General features: G+C 39.5%; 1 protein-coding gene across 3 annotated transcripts in view; it reads right to left on the bottom strand.

Annotated features, from left to right (window-relative positions):
* The window catches only part of erbb4b (erb-b2 receptor tyrosine kinase 4b), a 309,821-nt gene extending 296,037 nt beyond the window's left edge, over positions 1-13,784 (bottom strand). For all 3 annotated transcript variants that reach the window (XM_006802355.3, XM_035912788.2, XM_035912787.2), the window contains exon 1: positions 13,410-13,784. In XM_006802355.3, coding sequence (XP_006802418.2) covers positions 13,410-13,488 — 79 coding nt within the window. In that variant the 5' untranslated portion in view covers positions 13,489-13,784. The remainder of the gene's footprint in view (positions 1-13,409) is intronic.
* Between the last annotated feature and the right edge of the window lie 9,797 nt (positions 13,785-23,581).

Below are 23,581 nucleotides of genomic sequence, written 5' to 3'. Positions count from 1 at the left end.
CCTGAGTACAGTTGATCATATTGATACCTTTATGATCACAGTGTACCCATCTTCTGATGGCTGCTACCAACAGGATAACGTGCCATGTTCCACAGCTCAAATGATCTCAAACTGGTTTCCTAAATATGACATTGAGTTTACTTTACATAACTGGCCCATACAGTCACCAGATTTCAATCCAATAGAGCACCTTTGGGATGTATTAGAACGGGAGATTCACATCATAAATGTGCAGTCGACAAATCTGCAGCAACTTTGTAATGCTGTCGTGTCCAACAGACCCGAATCTCACAACAATGTTTCCAGTACCTTGCTGAATCTATGCCATGAAGAATTAAAGCAGCTCTGAAAGCAAAATGGGATTCAATTTGTACTTAAAAGATGTACCTAACAAAGTGTTGTAGGGAGTGTAGTGGTACAGTATAACAGCAGGAGGTACGAATTTTAAAGATTTTAAGGAAACAAGAAGAACAAGGTCTGGTAGTTCTTTCGGGCATTTGTTATTACTTTCAGGTGGGCTTAACAACAAGAGCTTTGTGCTTGCTCCAGTTACAGTAAGCAATTTAGGGGAATGCTAAGGCAAATGGTTGGTGGAAAATCTGAAAAATTCTTATTAATTTATTTTTTTTTTCACAAATCATGGTCACAATACATAATGAAAACGTTGCCATTATACACAAAAAAACAAAACAAAACAAACAAACAAACAAACAAAAAAAAAAGAAACCCCCCCTCCCTCCCCACCCGAGGCTCATGTAAAGAGAAACAGAACAAAACAAACAAAAAATGTATGTGACATTGATCTGAAAAATTCTATGGCTGCCCTGCTTCTCATATTCTGTCTACGTTTTGGGGTCAAAACATACATGTGTTTTATGTGGGTACACGGCTGGTGTCTGTAACTGTGTTTAGACACATCCATGTGTCATCTACTCTCATCAAGCATGCATCACTCTGCACTTCCCTGTTAGTGTGGTGATAGTCTCGGTATTGTTCCCAGCAGAAGGTGATGCCAAGGGAATAATGGTAAGAAACAGGCGTTGGTGGAAGACTGGCTACAGCCTCTTGTTTTCTTACAAGAGGCTGAAGACATCTCTTACACCAGATGACTATCAAGAACAACCAGACCAATACATGTGACAAATACGCTTCATAGGCTATATATTTATATGCCTCATCAAGTCATGTATGAGGATGACTGTAATCTATTTTTAGTAGTTTTGAAAACAGGTAGTTGGGACTCCACTCCATTATGTTATTCAAATTTTAACTTCTCTGCTACTGACACAACCTGCCTCACTCTAACTTCGTCTTTAAACATCTGGCCCTCGCTCGGATAGTAGTGTGTGTACTGTGTGTGTGTGTGTGTGTGTGTGTGTATGTACGGGTTTTGGTTGGCATAAGGCAGAAAGTCAGGCCATCCTGTCAGGCCCTCGAGGGCCCTCGTTGTTTGAGTCTCCATTAGGCTGATGAGGTTTGGCAGCTGAAGTTGCTGGAGTTAGTGCTGTGCTTCAACCCTCCTCGTAGCTAGGCCTAACTAAACCTAGACCTCAGCCCTAATTAGCTGTAGGGGTTAGCTACCACCACCACAGGGTGAGATGAGCCTCATGTAATATGTGTAATAATGCGTGCTAAATGTTTTTTTGGTAGTTTTAGTCAGCGACATCCAGTTGAATGAAAGGCACTTACCATATGTAATTTGGCGGATGGTTTTACCCAAAGCGGTTTACAGTAACACGAGTGCAGACAAGTTTCCACTCTGGTAAATATTGTGTCACTCTGAAACATAATGGATTATCACATTATGGTGAGACTTAGTAAAGCAAACAAGAATGTGTGTGTTTGTGACATACAAACAAATGAAGTGGCAAGACTGCATTTTTGTAGGTGCTGCACAATAAACTGTCTGACCCTTGGGATCGGCCCTATGTTTTCCCATTAAGCTATACTGACAGTTTGACATTTCCCAGGGTAGAGGGCTCTGATTCAGGTATGTTTTATTCATCCTATTGACTTCACATTGCTGCCAAGCCAAACAGAGAGCAAAAGCCTGAAGTGTGGTAGGCGGCAGTGAGAAGGAGAGCAGAAGATACCTGTTGTTGTTGTGTTTACTGCTCAGATAGCCAGGCAGTCTGAGACTCGGAGACAGCTGGGTGACACATACACAATACACTCATCACAATGCAGACAGAGATTGGGAGATATTGCAAACACTGAGTGGATAAAACTGCCTATTTACTGAGAAGACTTGAGGCAGACAGGTGAAAATGTGGGATTACATGCTTCGAGAAGGTTTGTATGCTTTTCTGTACCCTACCTCCAAAAAACTACATAAAACCAAACTTAGATAAATTTGACTTGTTAAGTTCTACTTCGACTTGTCAGCCTACTGGTTGTTTATCTCCATTAAGTTGTAGAATTCTGTTGCCTGCACTGTGAAGAACATCTCATTTTACGCCAACTCAGACTTGAAAATGGACTTTTGTTCGCTTGCATTCCAGGTATAAGCATTAATTCTAGATTTATGTTTGCCTGAGTTTTTCCTGCTTTTTGCCAATCAGTAAATAAAATATATCTGCAAAAAACTGTTTTGTTTTGTTTTTAGCTAACAGAATGAAATGTTCTTTAACAGGGTAGTTTTGTTCCAGCACATATTATACATGGAATATCATTAGGGGCCCTGAAACCAGTTTTAGTTAATTAATACAACTGGTGTTGGTTAATATTGTCTGGGGTCTACAGAGTACATTTTGGTTGTTTAATAAATCTGGCAGATGGCTGGGATATCCCCTCTTCACCAGTGATTTCAGTAGTGAAAAGCATCTTACTCATAATTACTGCTTTCTTTTGAATCTTTCTACCCATTTAAATCTTTATTAAGTAAATATATTGTCTTTACAAACGTATTTCTGTCTTTTTCTAATACATAGAACAATTATGAGAATGTCCCATGGAATTCTGATATAATCGTGGCAATTTTCTCAAAAACAACACCAATAACTTTCCTCAGAGACATGTGAGAATTTGACCCCAAGATCAGTTTTGGATTTATAACAACAACATTCGTTCCGAGTTTTCTTGTCTGTTTCTTTTTAATACATCGTGCAACTCACTGCCATCGTAAACACATGGGACCATATTTGGATTTATTTTGCCTGGGTCTGTGCAGACAAGTGCTTCCCTCATCTTCATGCATGTCACGTGAGGCTGGGGGCTGGGTGCAACGGCGGGAACCTACTCCAGGACAAAGCACTTGGGGCAGGGAGACACTGTGGGCCTTGTTCCCCCTTTGACGGCTTCATGTCAAGTGGGTGTTAGCTTGGTGGGACACCCAGACCCCCCTGGAGGGTAAAGCACCACACAGCCTGCCTCCAATTGAGGAAAGAGACACCGAGGGCTTATTGAAGATGCACTTATGATCCCGACATCGGCAACATCGCCTATGTCTGTTTCAATACACACAACAATAATAACAGCATATTTTTAAGTAAGGCTGTTTAAAAGACGAGAGGCTGAGGTTGAAGATGAGGAACAACCAAGACAGTTGATCTGAATATGTGAAGCGTAGGTTCTTTTCGGCAGAAGCTTGGAAAATTGAAAAATTGTCTCTACATGTAGTACTGAGAGATAAAGGAATTGATTAACTAATTACATTTTATGTGTACGCTCAGTTACAATCATATTATTCCATGTTACGTGAACCATACTGAAAAAGCCGCAAGGTGAATAAGGACAGGTGTACCGTGAAAAAGATTACTCACCCTAGTAACCGTAGCAAGCCATAGTGGTCAACAGTGTCGAGTGCTCTTTTCTTTCTTTATCGTCTACTTTCTCTGTCTGCCTTTCCCCAGCATCTGGCTAAGTCTCACCAGTGTCCTTGCTAATGCCCTCGGGTGAACCGGGCCATGTCAAACTCAAATACATCAATCACTTGGTGCTAGCCATGGGGAAAGAGAAGGGATGGATTGGCAGAAATGTAGGGATGAAAGCAAAGAAGAAGGACGGGGTGGTTAAGGTAATGTATAGCCACTAGTCAACCCTCTTTCACCTTATTTTTCTTCTCCTCCAACCTCCCTGTCTCCTTCCCTCTGCAGCAACTCCTACAGACTTTGGACTCAGCTGTCACATCACAAGAGGCCCTTTCAACTGATTCTCATCAAGCGGTTTGCAGACCTAAACAGATGTCGGAGAAGAACAGAGCAGTGGAGAGGAGAGCAAAAGAAACAAAAGGACAGTCAAGGCCAGAAGAGAAAGCATTAGAAAAAGGAAAGAAAAAAAAAGAGCAGTGTAAGAAGGGAGATGAGCGCTGAAAGCAGGTCGAGGAGAAGGAAATAAGATAGCAAAAGAACAGAAGCACAAAGAAAGGTGACAAAGCCATGGGAGAGCCTATCAGCAGGTGTGTGCACGTGTGTGTGTGTGTGTGTCCAGCAGAATAAAGTGTCCACGTCAGAGCCTCGGTTTCCCCCCTGGGCAGTTTCTGATTAATTGTCCGTCCAGCTGCTGTGATAGCGACTACTTTAACCAAGACTCCCAAGACACTCACCCATGTCCCATCCTCCACAGAAAGACACCTCTACTCCTGTGTACCCAGCTTCCTGGCTGACCTTCTCTGACTAAAATTAGGATTTATTTTCCTATTCTGATACCCCCCCATTCGTTTTTTTCCTGTCTCTTTTTGGCTGCTACAAATAATCTTACATCAGCACCCCATTCACCTTGCCATCAGGGGATAATGTCTCTCTGTGGGAGAGGGGTTTTGGAACAAAGGCAGGGGGAGCTGAAAACCGCATGATATGCTGTGTGTTCCCCCCTGTGTGTTTACACATGCTCTGGTGACTGGCTGAGATAAAGCATCCCTGTCTCAGGTAAACAGTCTAGCACAGCAGGGTAAAATGGCAGGGTTGACTTTGGACCTGGCTTATACTTAGTCAGCACCTCTCGATATAAAGTACCATCCCACCCACCCACATTTAATCACACAACTGCACACACATAATTTCCATTTCAGTACATTTTCATTATGGTTCAAATTCAACAATTACAAATTCAAATCTGCTTTTCGACTCTATGAACAATAACTGCCATACTCAGCACTGTCCCCTTATTTTCCTCCCTCTTCTCCAGACTGCATAACCATAGCAGCTAACCTGATGGCTATATAGCCAGCCCCCAAAAGCAGCCAAGGTCAATTGCCTTTCCTGCTCCTCTCATCTTGTGCTTTATGTACCTTCACATCCAGGGGAAAAGAGCTGCACTATTTCTGCTCTGCTGCAAGGTGACTGCTGCTTCATACGAGTGACAGCCACACAAACCAGGAATACCAAGAGTACCAATCATTTTCTTTAAGGTCTTCTTATTTTGAAAATAAATCCAGAAAGTTTAATTCATATAAAATGCAAAATGTTGCATTTCAAGCAAAAAAAAAAAAGGTATTCTAGGTTACGGCTTCACTCTGCTAGTAAATGTTGGACTTGAATTTCTAAAAAACAATTTAATTAACAGAAGCTATACATGGAGCTACCTTTGACTTTGATATTATGGACCATAACTAACAATAATGAGAGTCGATCAATACTTTCAACTCCGTAATTACTCCACCAAGCAGTGACTTTCCACTATTTTCTGGTTCAAATCAGCATTCCACTGCAGACTCCTGAAGCCATTTTTATGAACTCAGGTAATCTTTTAATCAAGGTTCAAGGTTCTTTATTTGTCACATGCATAGTTATACAAGTATAACACACAGTGAAATGTAGCATCCTCGACATGTGCAAAAATGGGGGGGGGGAGAGAGAGAGAGAGAGAGAGAGAGAGAGAGAGAGAGAGAAAGAGAGAGAGAGAGAGGGGAAGAACATTATATATATATATATATATATATATATATATATATATATATATATATATATATATATATATATATATATATATATATATATATATATATACATTGGGTGAATGTGCAGTAGTAGCAGCAAGCAGGTGAATTCTGTACATTAATATGAATAGACATCTGACTATTTTACAGAATAGACAATATACACATATTTAAAATGAAAGGAATTTGGAATGTACATTGTGCCTGGGTTTAGAGTTTCTGGAAGAGAGTCCTGTCTCAGTCAGACAGGACTAATGTTAGCAGAATAACCCCAGCAGTCAGTTTTGTAGAGGGTAGTATATCAAAACATTTGTCCACAAATAGGATGGTATTTAGAAGGTATAAACACAAAAAAGACGATGATTAAAGTAAATGTATTGTCTGACATGTTGGGAATTTAGATGATGAGACTAAAGGCTGAAAAAGACTTTTTTTCCCCCAATGATGAATCGGTAATGAAAATTGAGCCCCTTTTGTTTTCTTTTTACATGCTTTATACTTCATTATCTTTGTCTCTGCCTGTTTGATTTTCTGGTTGATTCTTTACAGCAGTCATTGTTTTTCCTCATGTACAAGATGAATAATAAATATTTGCCTAATATTCAGACAGAAACTCCCAAGCCACAGTGTATATTGTGTGTGGGGTACCCATTTTTAATATTTTTTTTCCCTTTGGTATTGAATAGTAAGATCATCATTAATCCCGATTGTGTTGGATTATCGGCGGTATTATTTTTTACTCGCTGCATTTCTTTCCCTGACGTTTGTGTGGTAAACTGCGGGAATTTTACAATAGGATTTCCATTTGTTGTATAAGTGATAGCGTGTTTGGTGCAACCATTTTTCATCCTCGCATAGATAAACTGTTTCCCGGTGAAGTCTGAATATCTCCCTTTCTTTCTCTCTCACTCTCTTTCCCAGATGTCTCCTTACAGCTGCCATGACTGACTGCAAACTCATTTATTACAGGTCACAAACACCAAGTGCTTCATTTAAAAGGACACCCCACCCCCAACTCGCGCACGAGTGAAAAATCGACCTGCAAGAATAGCATACAGGGCACACCGTTCCATTAACACCAAATGGAAGCCTGCAGGATTCAAAATACGGGAACGGGGTTCGAGTGGCGGGGTGCAAAACAGAAAAAAAATATGAGGGATAGTTTAGGGACATATTTTAATCTGCTGCAGCGACCACAGTTAATGAGCACTAAGCACATAAAGTATGGGGCGGCATCATTGCAGCTCCTAAGACAAAATCTAAAATATTTATTGCATTGTGGGGTTTTGGCATGAAAATGATTGGGATCTCTTTCTATAAGTTTGCTGACAGAGTTATTAAAAGCGTAGTTTGTTTGATATCACCTATTGTAAAGAGTTTTAACCGACATACCGCGTCCAATGTCTGCTACATATTTATTCAAGCACGCAAATCACCAAATCAAGATTTTGTTGGAAGCATGTGTTCTGCCGGCCATATCCGATATCACTCAGAGCCGTCTGTAATTACATTGTACATGCAGATTAGCTATGAATATTTTAGAAGGGGATTACTAAAAGAGGAAAGAGACAGAGACGCAGAGAGTCGAGAGAAATCAGCCCTTTAACACACACCCACATGCAGAACTGCATGAAAAGCTCGTTTGAAGGTGGAGCCAGTCTTTCATGCCCAAGTTGTCAGCCTATTATCATCCTTTCATATGTTTGCCACCATTATTAACTGTGAGCGGGAATAGAAAAATAACACAAAAAAGTGAGAATAAAACACATCACTCCAGCATGTCAGGCTGTCTCTTCAGAGTGGGGGGGGGGGGGGGGGGGGGGGAAGAAAGGCATGGCAGACCAAGTCTTATCATTGGACTCTCATTCTAAAACGTGGCAGTAATGAGTGTGTCTTAACAAAGATTAGCCATAATTTCCATTGTCATTTTAAGGCTCCCACATTATGTGGAGGCTTACAAAGCCACAGATGAAGGCAGAGGGTGGGCGGAGGAAGACGAACAAGCAGACACTGGAGCAGAGAGAGCGTCTCTGGAGCTTGGTTAGTCTGTCAGTCACCCTCTATCCCTTCAACCGTGCATCCACACGCGCACTGACAGACAAAGTCATAACACACACACGTACGCGCGCGCGCACACACACACACACAGTATATGTACGTTTCCCAAACCCTTTGTCGCCACATTTTGAAACCCTCAAGATGCGGTTGTCAAAAGGGTCGGCGCCTGACAGCCTCCTGCAGCCCTCCAGGATGGATGCAGAGGACAGACAGGCTTATTGTTAGAAGAGTAGCAGCAACAACAAAGCAGATCAAAAGTCTCACTGACTGACAGACATACATGGTGCGTTCAGACTCCCAACATCTACATTGTTTAGTGCACGCAGGGCTGAGGCTTTCAGGGGCCTGGATCCTGCACATTTGCCTTGTACATCAGAGTGATGGCCCAGGGTCAACGAGGTATCAGAACGTGGGTATGTGTGTAAGTGTGTAGGAGTTTGGTTGTGTGCCCATCTGTTACGCACATTGACACCAATCTGCACTGGTAACTTTATATTTATCCAATTAAAAATATTACATGTATTACCAAAATTCAAATCTGAGAATATTTAACGTTGAAAAAATAATGAAGTTATTTGATTGATAGCTACAAGAATATGACTGATAGCAGAACAGATTTAGGCTGATACTCTTACTTTAGGCTTAATTAGGCCAAAAACACGTACGTCTATTTTTCATATTTATATTTGCCCTGATAGCAGACATGAACCTTGCACCACTAGCGATAAAGAGAAAGCAAATCTGTTAAGAAATTTTATTTTATTTTACTTTTATTTTTGCCTGACACATGTCCTCTTTTCTTGGAGTGCTGCATATTAGACCACAACACACACAAAAAGTTGAATGGTAGCAAAAGCACTGAGATTTTCTTTTCTTTCAGCAAGCTTGTTCTTGCCCTAAAAGCATACGTGCCATCCTAATTAAGGTCCATCTGATTGATTTCCCCCAACTAAAATTCAGTCCCCCATCTGTCTAAAATAGCTAGAGTACATTGTCAAAGATACCAAGCAGGGCCTCGCTTCTGCTTGTGTATACGCGTGTTTGCTGCACTACCTTGTTAATGAAGGACTTTGGTTGCTGTGTATTCAGCACTCAGGGCCATGTTACATGGAGGCAATCAGCCTTTCTATTTGCATGTCTCTCACTCCCTTTGCTTTCATTCTCTCTCCAACAAACACAAAAACTCAAAGCTTGCTCAATTTACAGAGAGGAAAAAAAGAGAAATCATAAAAGCATAGGAGCACAGACGGAATGAGTGATAAACATGAAACAAGCATTCTGTCTTCAAGAGTTAAGACACCTTTTCAGATCTAAAGTAATCTAAGAGCTTGAAAGTTATGTTTCAAACATAAAAGTTGCATTTTTTTTTTTTTTACAGATGTGCTATAAACAGCTGCCCAGATTAAGGGATGCACGTCCATGGGTGATGGCCTCTGATCTAATTATGACATCCCTCACTAAAGGGACATTTATTAGCTAAGCTGACAATGACACATGTCAAAATAGACGTGAATGTATGGTGCATTTGTAATGGCAGGTGATAAATGAAGGTGCATTGTTTGCAAAGGTCACAGAGGATATGAGCCAATCATTTCTGCTGATGTAGATAGGAACCTGACTGGTTATAAGCCCAGCAAAAATCCAACACGATACCTTTACTTGTGTGTTCAGAAAATAAAACTCTCAAAAAACATTTGGAAATTCATTGCTAAGTAAACAATAGTGAACTGTTATAAGACATCCTGGTAGTAACTAGATGGTAAATGGTAAATGGTCTGTATTTGTATAGCGCTTTACTTGGTCCTAAGGGCCCCAAAGCGCTTTACACTATACACAATCATCCACCCATTCACACACACATTCACACACTGGTGATGTTGTGTAATATTATTTAATCAGTAGGCCAGTACACATAAATCTTAATGATTTCCTACAATACTACACAGCACTCTTGATTGCACAAAGAGAAGATTCTTAGTCTGGCTGGCTGGGGATTAAATAACACAACAAATCATTGTCTGTTTTTGTATTTTTATCATTAAAGAGGAAACACTGACTCACCAGAGAGATTAATCTAAAAGCTACATATATGTGCATCTAACGGTCCTCTTCTCAAATTCTAAAAATAGCTTGTTTTCCATATTTTTTTTTAAATAATTTCAGCAACTTTTAAAAACAATACAGGAGGGTCTTGCATCAGGCTATAATAGCAGTAACTGAATTTACTTTATTGTGGAAAAGTGGCTTTATATTGCTCCCTATGTGTTACTCTGGCCAATAAAGAAAGGACAAAAGCACAAATGTTTATGTTCTTCTTTTCTTTTTCATTCTAATAAAATGCCTGGTGGTGGTAGACAGTCAAAGCTTCTTTAATGGGTGACAGCAGATAGGACTATAAGCGTGGTCTGTGCCAAAGCCCAGCTATGTTGGCTCCTCAATGTCATATCATTCTTTCATTATTCTTGATGCTGGACAAAAAGGAAAAATATACAATGAGGAGACATTTACAAGAAGTGCCAGGGTCTCCTGTAAAAGGTGCCGAAACTGGTTGAAAAAAAAAAGTATCTTGTCTCCCTTTCTAGTAGGATCCCTGTCAGTGTCACCCTCAAATCTTAAATGTACTGTGACCACACACATCAGCTTACAAATGGGACAGTGCTGTCAGTTTCAACCCAATAAACAGTGAGTGCCACTGTAAGTTAAAGGTTGTAGTTGCATTCTGTTCAGCAAATTAGGAAAGAAGACACCGCTCAAAGCCGTAAAACAGAAGGGATATCGTTTATCCAGATTGCAGTGATTACACGCAAGTGAAAAAACTCCACACACACGCAGACGCATTCAACAGATGATTTGAATGCACTCCTGCGCACAAAATATATGAATATTCATAAACACAAACAGAGTTTTGGAATGTGGCCATATGGTTCAGAATTGCAAGCTGTATCAATTTCCAAACTTGTTCAGCTGTAGTGTGAAACTGCAGTCCAGTGAAGAGGAGTGTGCACAGTGGACTCACATGGGGGACATTCAGCATATTGCAGGCATATACCTTGCTGTCATGAAGCATATAAGTCCAGTTTAGCACAGGATTTTCTTTAAGTGGGGTTTTTAACACTAAACAGAAGAAACTAAATGACATGAAGGTGATGAAAAGTTCATAAAATTTCAAAGCAAAGGATTCAATTGAGGATTTTATGCATATTTATGGATATTTGTATCTTGGGACATAATAAGATAGATGCCAACGTTAAGTGAGGAAACTCAAGAAAAAGAAACTTTGAGCATGAACGTGTGTGCATTTTCTTATTTTTCAACTGAACATCATAACACCCGCGAACTCCTGGCATCAGGATGCGCGCACACACACACACACACACACACATATTTGAGCATCCGTTTCTGTTCTGTTTCGTTTTATGTTATTTTACTATTTTCCAATTATATTGAAATGATTTGGAGCTTCACTGTTGGTCGAAGCTTGTCTAGTCTGAAAAGACATTATGACTGTGATCTTCATAAACAGGTGCGTCAGATAATGTATAACGAAATCCATATTTTTCTTTCCGGATGTTCTTTTAAAAAATAATTAAAAAAATGTAAATTTAACTTCGAAATATGCGCCTTGCTCGGACACGATTAAGATAACCCCCAGGATAAAGTAATGTTATCAAAAAAAATTAAGTTGACTAAAATAAATGAGCAAAAATATATAACTGCTTTTATTTTGGAACAAAAATATATATTATGTTAGGACGACGTGCAGCACACGTGGTGAGTGTAAAGCAAAAAACAACAACAAAAACAAAAACAAAAAAAGTGTGGAAGCATCCCTCCATGCCCTGTCTCCTGAACTGCATTCAACATTTTAATTCAGTCACTGTCTCTCAGCTGTAAGGCTCTCACACACGAGGATTAATTAAAACACGGGTTAGAATTTTAGATCTGCCCTAATATGTGCGCATTATACATCACATTTAACGCAGTATGATGTTTAAATAATCGCAAGAGACGTGGTGCCAAAAGAACTTATATTGTTTGAAATTGGGTTTTTTTTGTTGTTGTTATTTATTTATTTATTTATTGTGGTGTTATACGCCTTAAGTCACATAAACATGACTCTAAGACATGCGGTGAAACAGTTTAACAGTCAGCATGAGGAGAAAAACGACTGTGTGTGAATTACGATCTAGAGATGCTGTGTCAGTGCAGCCGATACTTGGATTTAGTCTAATTTTAGTCGTAGTCATCCAAAAATGTGATTATCAGTGGTGATAATGGTGGTTGATGAGGTGGTATTGCTTCTATCTAACTAATCTCTCTCTCTCTCTCTCTCTCTCTCTCTCTCACACACACACACACACACACACACACACACACACACACACACACACACACAAACGAAGACGCACAGACACCGCTGAGTGCACCTATACCCCCCTGCGCGTAAAGAGCGCCCCTGCACTCTACAAACAGTACTGCTACTGTCAGAGCGAAAAGTCCCGTGCGCTGCAACGATGGTCGTCAATTTGTGCTCCACAGGATCCCCGAGGGCATTTACTATAAAACGATGAATAATCTAATTTGACTATAATCCGCTTTGTTTTTATCCCGATTACAGAATGCACGTACATGTTCGCCACTATTATCGTCGTTTGCACAGGTGAGAGTTACACAGATCAACACAAACAACAAGCCAAAAAGCCTATTAATATAGAGAGCGTTCCCACAGCAGTCTCTGTAGAACTCAACGGTTTAAAGTAGTCTGAATCACCGGGTGACTACTTGCGGAGCCTCAAGCTGTTACTGTTAATACAACCCACTGTCCAACCAGCCAAATTCATCAAAAACAATAACCATGGGGTTGCGTCTTATTATCATGACGACAGTTGTGATTATTGGGATAAATTAGTCAGAAGGGGAAGAAAGAGCAGAGATTGAAAGCAACTTTTGAAATAGTTATGCGTTAGACAGCCTGTCTATCCACAGGAGGGAAAACAGGAGCACAGTAGTCTGTTGTAAACCAAGGCTATAACTCCTCTGTGTTTCTCTAGCTATGTCCTCAGGACACGTGTGATGAACAACAAATGCTCTCATTTCTCTCCAAATTCAACAGTGCCGCTCTGCGCAAGAAGACGGAGCGACGCGCTCGCCTGGATCCTTTCGTCTTGTCAGATGTACTGCTACAACCTACCATCTGCTCTGACCAACACCTGTGTCTCTGTGCAACTGTGATCTTTACGTCATCTTATTGGCCGTTGTTTAAGACGTTCTTCGGCGTTAGAATTCAGTGCTGGTGGTGAAACCGTATTAGCGGGTTTGATGTGATCTGATAAGCTCCAATAGCCATATGCGCAACAAAGAACAGTAACAGAAAAGTATGCTCGGTGGGTAGTTGTGCTGCGCTCAGCGCGCACTAACCATCTCCGCGGACATACAGTTTTGCGCACTGGGGAGCATAGGGTTGGAATTCACTCACCTGATTGTGAAAAGCTGAACCCAAACAAGAGGCAAGTCAGAAGAAAGCCGAAGCAACACTGGGCAGTCGTTGGTTTCATTGTTGTGCTTAGCAAGTATCCCCTTTAAATTCACATGTCCAGCAGCGTATCCTTCCCTGAAACAGCCAGAAAGGATGGATCGTTTGGGTTTGACGCCTCTTGAGCGTGCGACTTTGGGGACTTTGGTTGCTTTTAAGTAAGTTTGCAGTTTGTCCGAGTGTCCTTTTCCTGTCCTCTTTGAGCCTTCGGGCTTAAAATTGTGGCTTACTTGACAGCAGAGACAGTCGAATAGTAGTTTCCTACGCACGCTCTGAAAAGCTTGTCTAAACAGTGTAAAGCAGTACTCATGGCATTACTCCCTGACTTGGATACAGTATGCAGCTGCAGACTCGCATTTTTCTGACACACCTCCCAGTCCCCGAACTCCTCCTACACGCACTGCGATTGGCACAGGTACCCGACTATCATCCTTAACCCCGCCAGTTTAGACTTCATGCATTGTCCCATTGGTTACCACAAGATGCCAAAACCTCATGAATTTGTGCGTCGGCTCTGTTGCACCTGTCACACCGAACACAGCAGAGATCAATCCTGCCTGAAGGATTTATGGGTGTACTGAGTAAAATAAAACAGAATACCACTTACCAGTGGTGGATTCCCATGTGCTATGAAATACGTGATCCGGATAAGGTATATTTTTATCTTGTAAGATTTGATACAATACTAAACCGTGAGAACGGTACATAAAATTGATCCTTAGAATGGAAATAGCATAGTTTCATCAGGCTTATTGTGAACTAAGTTTCCATTTTTCCTGTAGCCCCCCGCCAAAAAAATAAATAAATAAAAAAAAATATTGATCTACTCTAATGCCACTTCATTTTATAAGGTTACCGCATAAGTATAATCAAGTAAATAAGGGCATGTATTCTTACAGCAAAATCATAAACCATTTGTTTCTTTGTTTTGTTTTTCTGCATCTTGAGACAAGATTTTCATTTTTCATCACTTATCAGGCTACATTACTCCTGAAGGCAATATATCTCCATATCCAAGAGAAAAATTTCCCCACCAGGGGATGGTCTTGGTGTAAATGACACAAATAAAAGTCAAACAGAACATTTAGATAGCGGTATTATTGTGCTCACTGAGCTATTTGTAAGAGTTTGAAACCAGTGACTTTGGAGTAGCGGGAAAATAACTTAAGATAATGGGGGTAAATGCAAAACAACATGACAAAAGGTTATTACTTTCACCAGCTGCTGACTACTTTTGCACTTTAAAAAGAGAGGTGAATGCCTCCTGGAGTTGCAATATGCCCACACATCTGGACAGAAAACATGCACTCTGACTGTCCCCCAACTCAAAGTTTTCTTGAAACATGCACACGCACTCAAATGTGATCACAAGTGCGGGCAAAGTCTGAAAAAGGCTTGAAATACTTGAGTGATGTTTGTCTCACAGAGTTGGTTCATCAGAAAGTCAAAGCAACATTGTTACAAAACACTTTTACCCATTTAAACTATATTTACCTGCATGAATGAATGGTTTATAATGGAGCTTAGACACATTTTAGAACACATTAAGTTGAAATGGAAAAGTCACTCAGATTATTAGATTGACTATATGGCACCACAACAGCAACATTTTGAGGGCTTTAAAGGACAGAAGTATGATATTAATGCTCTGTTTTTAGCTTTATTATGACTAGATGAGGCAGATTTTAATTGCATAAAAAGCAATTAAATCTACCCCAGCCAATAAACATCAATCTTTTAGCTATAGTTCATCCAGGGCCTTTGCTCTCACATTTACTGAGGTATTCCATTTACTGGCACTAACCCACAGATTCCGATACTTGAACACTGAGCTGAACTTTCTGATCCAAGTGTACAGTTTGGAAAATGGGATGCATACAGTTTCAGCTTTCACTTTCAAGAAAGTCAAAAGGCTCTGTTGTTTTCAGCTTGGCTGCAGAATGAATAGTGCACTGAACTGTGAGGGGCACTTCTTGAACCTCTGCTGCAGTGTTGACCCTTCACCAGTGGGGGGCAGTCCATTTCTCGCCACACAGGTCAGAGGTCCGGTGGCGTGGCGCGGTGGGTGGTGGGAGGTTCAAGCTGCCACCGTACAGTTTCCTGACTCTGTCTTTGACATTGGCTTCCTATCACACAGAAGCTTTATTAAATATTCCAAAGCAAAAATGAGCTTTTAATATCACTGACACTATAAATTTATTAAGAAATATTGAAAAATGAGATCTGGCAGCATGCTATGAGGAGAGGCTTCACTCTAAATATGCCCCAAATGGCTGACGTTTATCATTTTTAATACCAAAACGCAATTTAGCAACGTTGTGTATTTTCATTATACATTATGCTTTAAGTGGCACCTACTGACAGTATCAACCTAATGCTGTCAATTAGGTAATTTATTCCAGGGATTATGAGAGGGAATGAGATGAGGTTTCGTGTGTTCTTCTAGGCGTCCCCAAGTGCCTGCTGTACAGCTAATCTAATACATAACCCCCTGATTTGTTTAATGGATGAGACTTTGCTGCTGCAAGAGGCACGCCAATAAAAGCCAGGCCCTCCAGAGGCTATTGTGCCTCATAATGATGCCAGACACACAATGTGAGAGTTATGAAGCAATTTTTTATCATGCAGCACATTGTTTTGCTCTGTTGGTGCCATGCAAGTAAAGGCAATCTCTCCCTGCAGCAAAGCACTTCTCCCCCACACTTAGATAAACCTTCAGTATGATAAACTATCCGAGCAACATGTTGCAGAGATGAAGGAAGTTAATGACCGTAATACACGTCTGGAACTGATGATTAGGTAGTCACAGACAACTAAGATTTTTCATTATCTGTTTGTTAATTTTCAGGTAGATTTTATTCTGTTTATATATTGAAGGATGTCAGTTTTGCATACCAGTTCAACCCCATATCCCCTCAGACACCAGCTATTAAAATGAGAGGTTACACAGTGAGGTTATGAGGTTACAAGCTTCATTCCCTCCATTTTTATATATATCAAAATGTCTTTAAAACATTATGTTGAACGTGTGACTTCTACAAACACGTGAAACCAACTATTTACTAAATTGCTTACTTTTTGAGCGGCAGTTAAGTCATGTGCATCTATACAAAGGACCCTCGGATAGTAGCAGTCAAGGTCTTCTTTCATGCCTTTGATTGCTTCTATCTTTCCTCGACAATAAGGAAGAAAGAATATGAACACTAACCAAAAATAAAAAATAAAAGAAAAACTTGAGTTTTCTTAGAAGCCAAAGTTGCAAAAACTCAGAAGCATTTGTTACTGTCAAAACAAAATGGTTTGTTGAATATATAATATTGAAGTTGTCTAGGGAAGGCAACGGAAGAACCAAAAGACAACAACGTATTTCACACTTTTTTTTATCCACTGTGCTGAAAACTCAAATCAATATCAGCGTGGCTGCATATATTAATCTCAGGGAATACAGATAACTATGATTCAATAAAAATGTACATTTAGCACTCAAACGGGTCTTTTTGCCATTAATGCTGCTCGATCTAAAGCACATGTTTAGCTGTTTATTAATCATTTTGGATCAGATGTGGGTTTTGGACAGATGCTCATTCCATAATGACAAAGGACAAACAGCAGTAATGAGAATTTTCAAGTATAGATTGCCACTGATTCTATCTATCAGCTGACAGCTCAGTCTGCAGGCTGTTCTCAAGTCATACAAGACAGTGGATAGATAAACAGAGATGACACATCATTTGTCATATTGACTGATAAAAATTCAATCAGCAGCCACCCCCACCTTCCTGTTCCTCTTTGTAATTATTCACTGTTAATGGACACTTTTTGGAAAAGTAACTTTGTTTTAAGCGTTCTAATTTTTAAACGGCTAAATTAAATATATGTTAATAACATGGTATTTGGTTTCTGTTAAGAAATTCAGACCTTTTTGCCCCCTTTTAAGTCATAAGACAGTGCTCATTTGCATTGCATAAAATGGTTTTTAGCAAGTCACAGTGCCAGAGCCAGTGTGGAAATGCCATAATCTGCTGCTCCTCTGGTCACTCGATGTGCTTAAAGCCAAGTCTGATGCCCCCTTTTAATACACAAACCAAGGCATTCGGTAAGAGATGAGTTATAACTTTTGCTTTCTTGTTATATTCCTCCATAGTTTCTTGCTTTTGTTGTGGTTTTCAGATGTTCAATCCACAGATCCATCTAACATCCTACTGTTTTCATTTATTAACTTTATCTTTTGGCATCAGATACCATGTAAATGTTGTCTGATGCTGTAAATGGTGTCTTACTTAATTTCTATAATCCATATTAGTGCGTATGCCATGAAAAGTCACCCAGTTTACTATGATGCATCTATGCTATGCTATCCTAAATTAGGTTTGAATGCATAACAAGGTTAATATTCATGTGCAGACCAGGAAATCTTTGGCTACATGAAAGCCAACATACAACGCTCTGGACTAAATAGTCATGAGTGACTCAGATAACTTGTGCTGGTGTGAATCATATCAGAAATTCAGCTTATTATAAACTATATGCTACTGGAGCAAGTGCAAACAACATTAAGGCTGGCAGTGTTTTTATACTGAGTGGTATTAATTACCTCAAAAATAATTTTATATGCTGGTGACTGATCATCCTGTCATCAGACGCCACAAGGAAGTGATTAACTTCCCTCTGCGTAACATGGCATTACATTTGTTGCATTGGTTCAGGCATGAAATCCGGATGCAGTAACATTCCATCATACATGTCACTTTAATTTGGGTGTTTTTAAATATGAGGATTTTTCAGACAGCTTGCTTGCTGCATATTGATTATTCCACTGTCAATATTATATGCAATTTCTGTACATCTGCAAGTAGACTTTCACAGAAAATTCAAACTGAAGGATTGCTTAAAGATTCACTCAGATTTTCAAGGCACGGCCGCTATCGCAGTAATTCCTACTTTTAAGACAGATGAGCCAGTCTTGAGTCAGTCAGTGTAAAAATTACACTAAAGCTAAAAAATGACAACCTGGCTGCATCCATGGAAGAGAAATTCCTCCGTGTTTACATCAGTGTTGTAGTCTAGCCAAGCATAAATCATAAAAAGTCCCTATTTTCCACTGTAATTTATTCATAGTCAATGTGTTGAGAAAGAAGAAGCATCAGGGATTATTTGGTTTTAAGAAGACTTGTCTGTCTCTCGCTATATGCATATGTGTGTATATGTATACATGTACTATAAAACATGTAAATACCCACAGCAATACAGATAGCCCTCTGAGTACACGTGCCGTACATACAGCGCCATTTCATTTGACATTTCTCCTATCATCGGACTCATATGGTGGCTAAAGAATCATCTGAAACTCTGACTGGCTCTGCATGAGCCTGACTCTGTGAGCAATAAGCAGTGTTAGCACATTACACACACATGATTACGTGGCCATTTCCTCAGTGAATGAGTCTCATCAGAAGTCAGTGAAGAAGCCACTGAGTGTGTAATTGTTTCCCATTAGGGGAAATGTTGACTGCCATCGAGTCGCATCTCACTGCAGAGTTTGCTGACGAATGCTCACTGTCCACTGAGTGAAGCGGGTTAATTCTGCTGTGGGTTATGATGGAATTACCCCAAACTCCAAAACTATCAGATCAGTCCAAGGATGAGGGTGATGTGTTATATTGTGTTTTTTTGCCCTGCAGGATAAGAGGTCAGATTCTTGTTGATTCACTTCAGTGACACCAGACTTTAAACATTATCAGTCATGTCGATGCCTGTAGCTCTAATGTCTCTGTAGTCCAGATGCAGTCTTTGCAATATAACTATCTATCTATCTATCTCTATCTCTCTCTCTCTGTGTGTGTGTATATATATATATATATATATATATATATATATATATATATATATATATATATATATATATACAGTGTATTGTGTAATGCGTCCCCATCTTTATGTTCTTTTTTTTGTACATCTTTACTTGAAAGGGGTTGAATGCATATATCTATTTGCATTTTAATACAGTTTAGGTTGTTTTCTTTTCTCCATCTGCAGTATCTCACACACATACACGCGGGCACGCACACATACACACTGACTAGCCTGCACTGCAGCAATAAATAATTGTTGGCATGTGTCCTTGTGAAGGTGTTGTAAATTGGATAGCTTACATTGCACGTTACAGGCCGGTCAAAAGTTCAAAAGTGACCAACCATGTCAGGTGAGACTTGAAGATGAGGCAAAGAAAGGACTTTGCTCAGGTCATTAATGCTGCCCTTGATGAGCTTTGCTGCTGCACTCTTAGGCTGAATGTATGGAAGCCGTAATCACCCGTGGTTTGTTAGGTTCGCTTTATAATGCTGCCATCTACAGGGCAGAAATGGAAACGTCATCACCACTGCCTGATGTGACTACTGTAGTCCATTTGAGTAGAAGGAAGGAAAATAATTGATTCAGATAAATCCCAAAATTTAAAAAAAAAAAGTAAAAAAATACAGTGTTGTGTCTTGAGCGCACTTCACTTCTTTGTATTTTGCTTAAAACAGCCTTGAATCATAATGTCTGGAGATCTCTCAAAGTTTTTCTTTGGACACTGACAGCTTTTTCACTTATTTTCAGTCCAATCCTTCTAGCGGAACATTTTCTTTTTTACTTTGATTTTTATTAAGCCACGTAACACCAACCTGTGAATTATTCAAGAACAAAAAAGGCATCTAACTCAAGGGATAAACTAGTTTTAGGCACTATCTATAGCAGATGAGCATTATGTAAAAGTCATGTAATTAATAAGAAAAAAAAATCAGTAAAAGTCTCTGGCCCAGATGATCCATGTACTGTTCACCAAAGACTCATCAGAAATGGCCACAGTAGAAGGGTGGCTGCCATTGAAAGCTGTTCTTAAGGAAAGGAAATAGAGAGAAAAGGCTGTGGTATGCCAAATTACACAAGAACTGGACTAAAAATCTGTGGCGATATGTCTTAAGAAGTGATGAATCTGCATTTGAAATTTTTGCTTCAAATCACTGCAAATATGTATGGAAGAGGGATGAAAAGAGGCACAACAGTGAGTGTCTACAGCCATCTGTACAACACAGTAGGGGCTCTGTCATGATTTGTGGCTGCATTTCACCCAGTGGTGTCAGAGATGTTGCCAGAATTCATGGGATAATGAACACAGAAACCAGAATACCATCAGATTTGATCCATCGTGCAATACCATATGGAAAGTCATCTGATTGGAAACAGCTTAATTTTTAAGCATGGCAATGATCCCAGACACACAGTAAAAACATGGCTGTATAGAAAAACACCCAAAGGAACACAGTCAGTCATGGATTGGCCTCCCCAGAGCCCGGACCTCAGCATAATCGAAGCAGTGTGGGATCATCCTGTTAGACAACTGAAAAAAAGGCAGCCAACATCCAAAGATGAGCTGTGAATCTCCTCCAAGAATCCTGGAGAACTATTCCTAAAAACTACTTAAAGAAATTACAAGAAACTTGCCTAAGATTGTTCAGGCTGTGTTGAAGAATTAATGTGTTCATAACAAATACTGGGTTTCAAATTTGTGAGAACTGTACTGCATAAAGGCAAACTGTTTCTGTCTTAATATAGTATTTCCATTTAGTTTTGAGCATGGTTCAGTGTCACATCTATAATTTCATATTTTTCTAAAATCATAAAGAAATGAAGGATGTCTCAAGACAAATAGCCAACGAGAACAGACATTACCTGGATAAAGTGTTAGAAAATCTAATTTAAATCTAATTTAATCAAATTGGTATAATTTTTATTCTTAATTATTATGAGCTTTCTAGTTATATTATTTCTAGTGAACTACTTCTTTTTTAGTTATGCAAATAAAACATTATTAAAATACTGCAATATTGTCAACTCCTAAGGGTGCCGACTACAGTGAAAGCTTTACACAGTTTGACCACTTGATGGCAGTAAGAGAAAGCATCTGAATGGTAGTTACTATCCAAGGGCACAGCTGCTGCATAAAGAGATAAAGAGAGTGTGTGTGTGTGTGTGTGTGTGTGTGTGTGTGTGTGTGTGTGTGTGTGTGTGTGTTCTTTTAGGTGGGTGGCCAGACAGAGAAAAGAGACAACACGGTCCACATAGGAAATAGTTCTGTGTAGAGCAGAAAAAAACCCTCTTCTCTACAAAGAAACGTGGCCAAGTAAGAATACCGTAATAAAAGTAATATTATTCACAGACAGTCATTGAAAAGTAACAGTTCTCTTCTGAAGGGCACAAACTAAAGACCCTTTTTACATGGAAACATTTTTTTTGTAAGTGGAAAAATACAGCGATCATCAAAATCAATAAAGCTCCACAATCAGCATCATATTAGTTCTTGTGAAACATTTAGCATTGAATGCTGCGGAAAAGATTAATCAGAGCAGCTGGATGTGAACTTTTTTTAGTTGTGTGTTTTTTAGCTTTCTTTTCAGATTCTGATTCTGTTTCACATTTGGTCGCTAAAGTGACTTGCTAAACATTAGGCAGCCCGACCAGGAATCCACTATCCTAATGTACATATTGTATCAATAAAACACTCTGACTCCAGTGTTGCTTTAACACAAATTTATGTTGGTGACCTGACATGAACTTGAATATTTTGAGGAACAGTAGACATAAATGTAACATCATTGACCAGTCTGTGTCATTTCTCTTGAACTAGACCCGTTTTTGATAAAGTGATAAGGAGAACCATGCTTGTTTAGGTTTAGTGACACTGGTTCGCTTTGGAACAATCAGATACACAAACACAGTCACCTTTTAAACTTTATAAAGTGAGTGTTTGTGTCTGTGTGCGTGCGTGTGTGATTTCAGATAGAAGGGGCCCAGTTAGGTTGGCCTCAGCACTGTGTAGATATGTGTCAGGATTTCCATCTGAGCCTCCTCCTTCTTCTCTTGACCCAGGAGTCTGCAACCACAAGAAAAGCGCTGACATTTGAAACACAAAAGGTAAGAAGCCAACCCAAAGTGCTTGTACCAACTGTTGTATTCTCTTTCTTCCATTTTGCTCGGTTGCAAGACAAGTTGAATGCATGAAATACTCTTTGAAAGAGACAAACAAGCAGTCGCTGTTACTGCTCCCGAATAGCTATTAACTTCTACCTCTTCTGTACCCATTTTACCTTGTGCTACTTTTGAGAAATGAGCAACTTCAGCAACCGATAAAGAATACCCCATATGTTTTTCACTTTTAGCACAAAATACTAATTTTGTGTTCTATATTTTGCTCTGTTCTTTTGTTTTTGTTTGAGAAATCATACACATCACAGTTGCAAGATTAACAGTATTAAAATGACAGCATTTCAGTTTGAGTAACAGTGTTGTCCCGGCCTTTTCTGAGAAGTAGACTAAAGCCAAAGCTCTTGGATTTTCTGACAACTCATCAGCATCATTGTACAGAAACAACTGTGTGTGAGACCCACTGTGTTGATAGCTTACAGGCAGCAAAACATGTGTTGACTACAAAGTAGAGCACAAATGTGCTATAATTCAAAACCTGATTTCACTTTGAGTATTACTGCTCTGTTGAAATGCTATCATTACTAACATAGAGTACTATAAAGACTACTGAAGTGTTATGGTGGCCCAGCAATGTAGTCTAGGCTGATGTTGATTGATGATAAAATGCTGAAAAAAACACAAGGAGGAGCTGATATACTGTGCCTCCCCAACCCACATTGAGCTGCAGTCAATGCGATGCAAATGGAATAACATCAAGGGCTGACATTTTATTTTTGCACTTTGGTTTACAGTATGTGTGGTTGCCCTTTAAATCACTTGTGATAATTTTGAACATGACTCCTTCTGTCGACCCCTTTTAGGTCCCACCTCAAAAAAAAAAAAAAAAAAGAAAGAAAGAAAGAAAAAGAAAGAAAAATGCAAATACTCTGATACTCTGTGGTAGGAGAGCAGCTTTTCACAGTCAAACTGAAAACGATGAAAAAAATATTTACAGTCCAAGCAAATATTTTTGGAAATGACAGTGATAACATGTGCTTCCCAGCCCATGTCTGACATTCACATCACACCAAATATAGTTTTGAACTGGTGAAACTTCCCTCTCTTTATTTGTTAGTGTGAAAAAAGGGTTAGTGTTCACATTTATTTCC

Source organism: Neolamprologus brichardi, chromosome 16 (assembly GCF_056152115.1).
Source record: "Neolamprologus brichardi isolate AB-2024 chromosome 16, ASM5615211v1, whole genome shotgun sequence".
Classification (NCBI taxonomy): Eukaryota; Metazoa; Chordata; class Actinopteri; order Cichliformes; family Cichlidae; genus Neolamprologus; species Neolamprologus brichardi.
The sequence above is the reverse complement of the archived record's forward strand: the minus strand, read 5'-3'. Positions and strand labels throughout refer to the sequence as shown.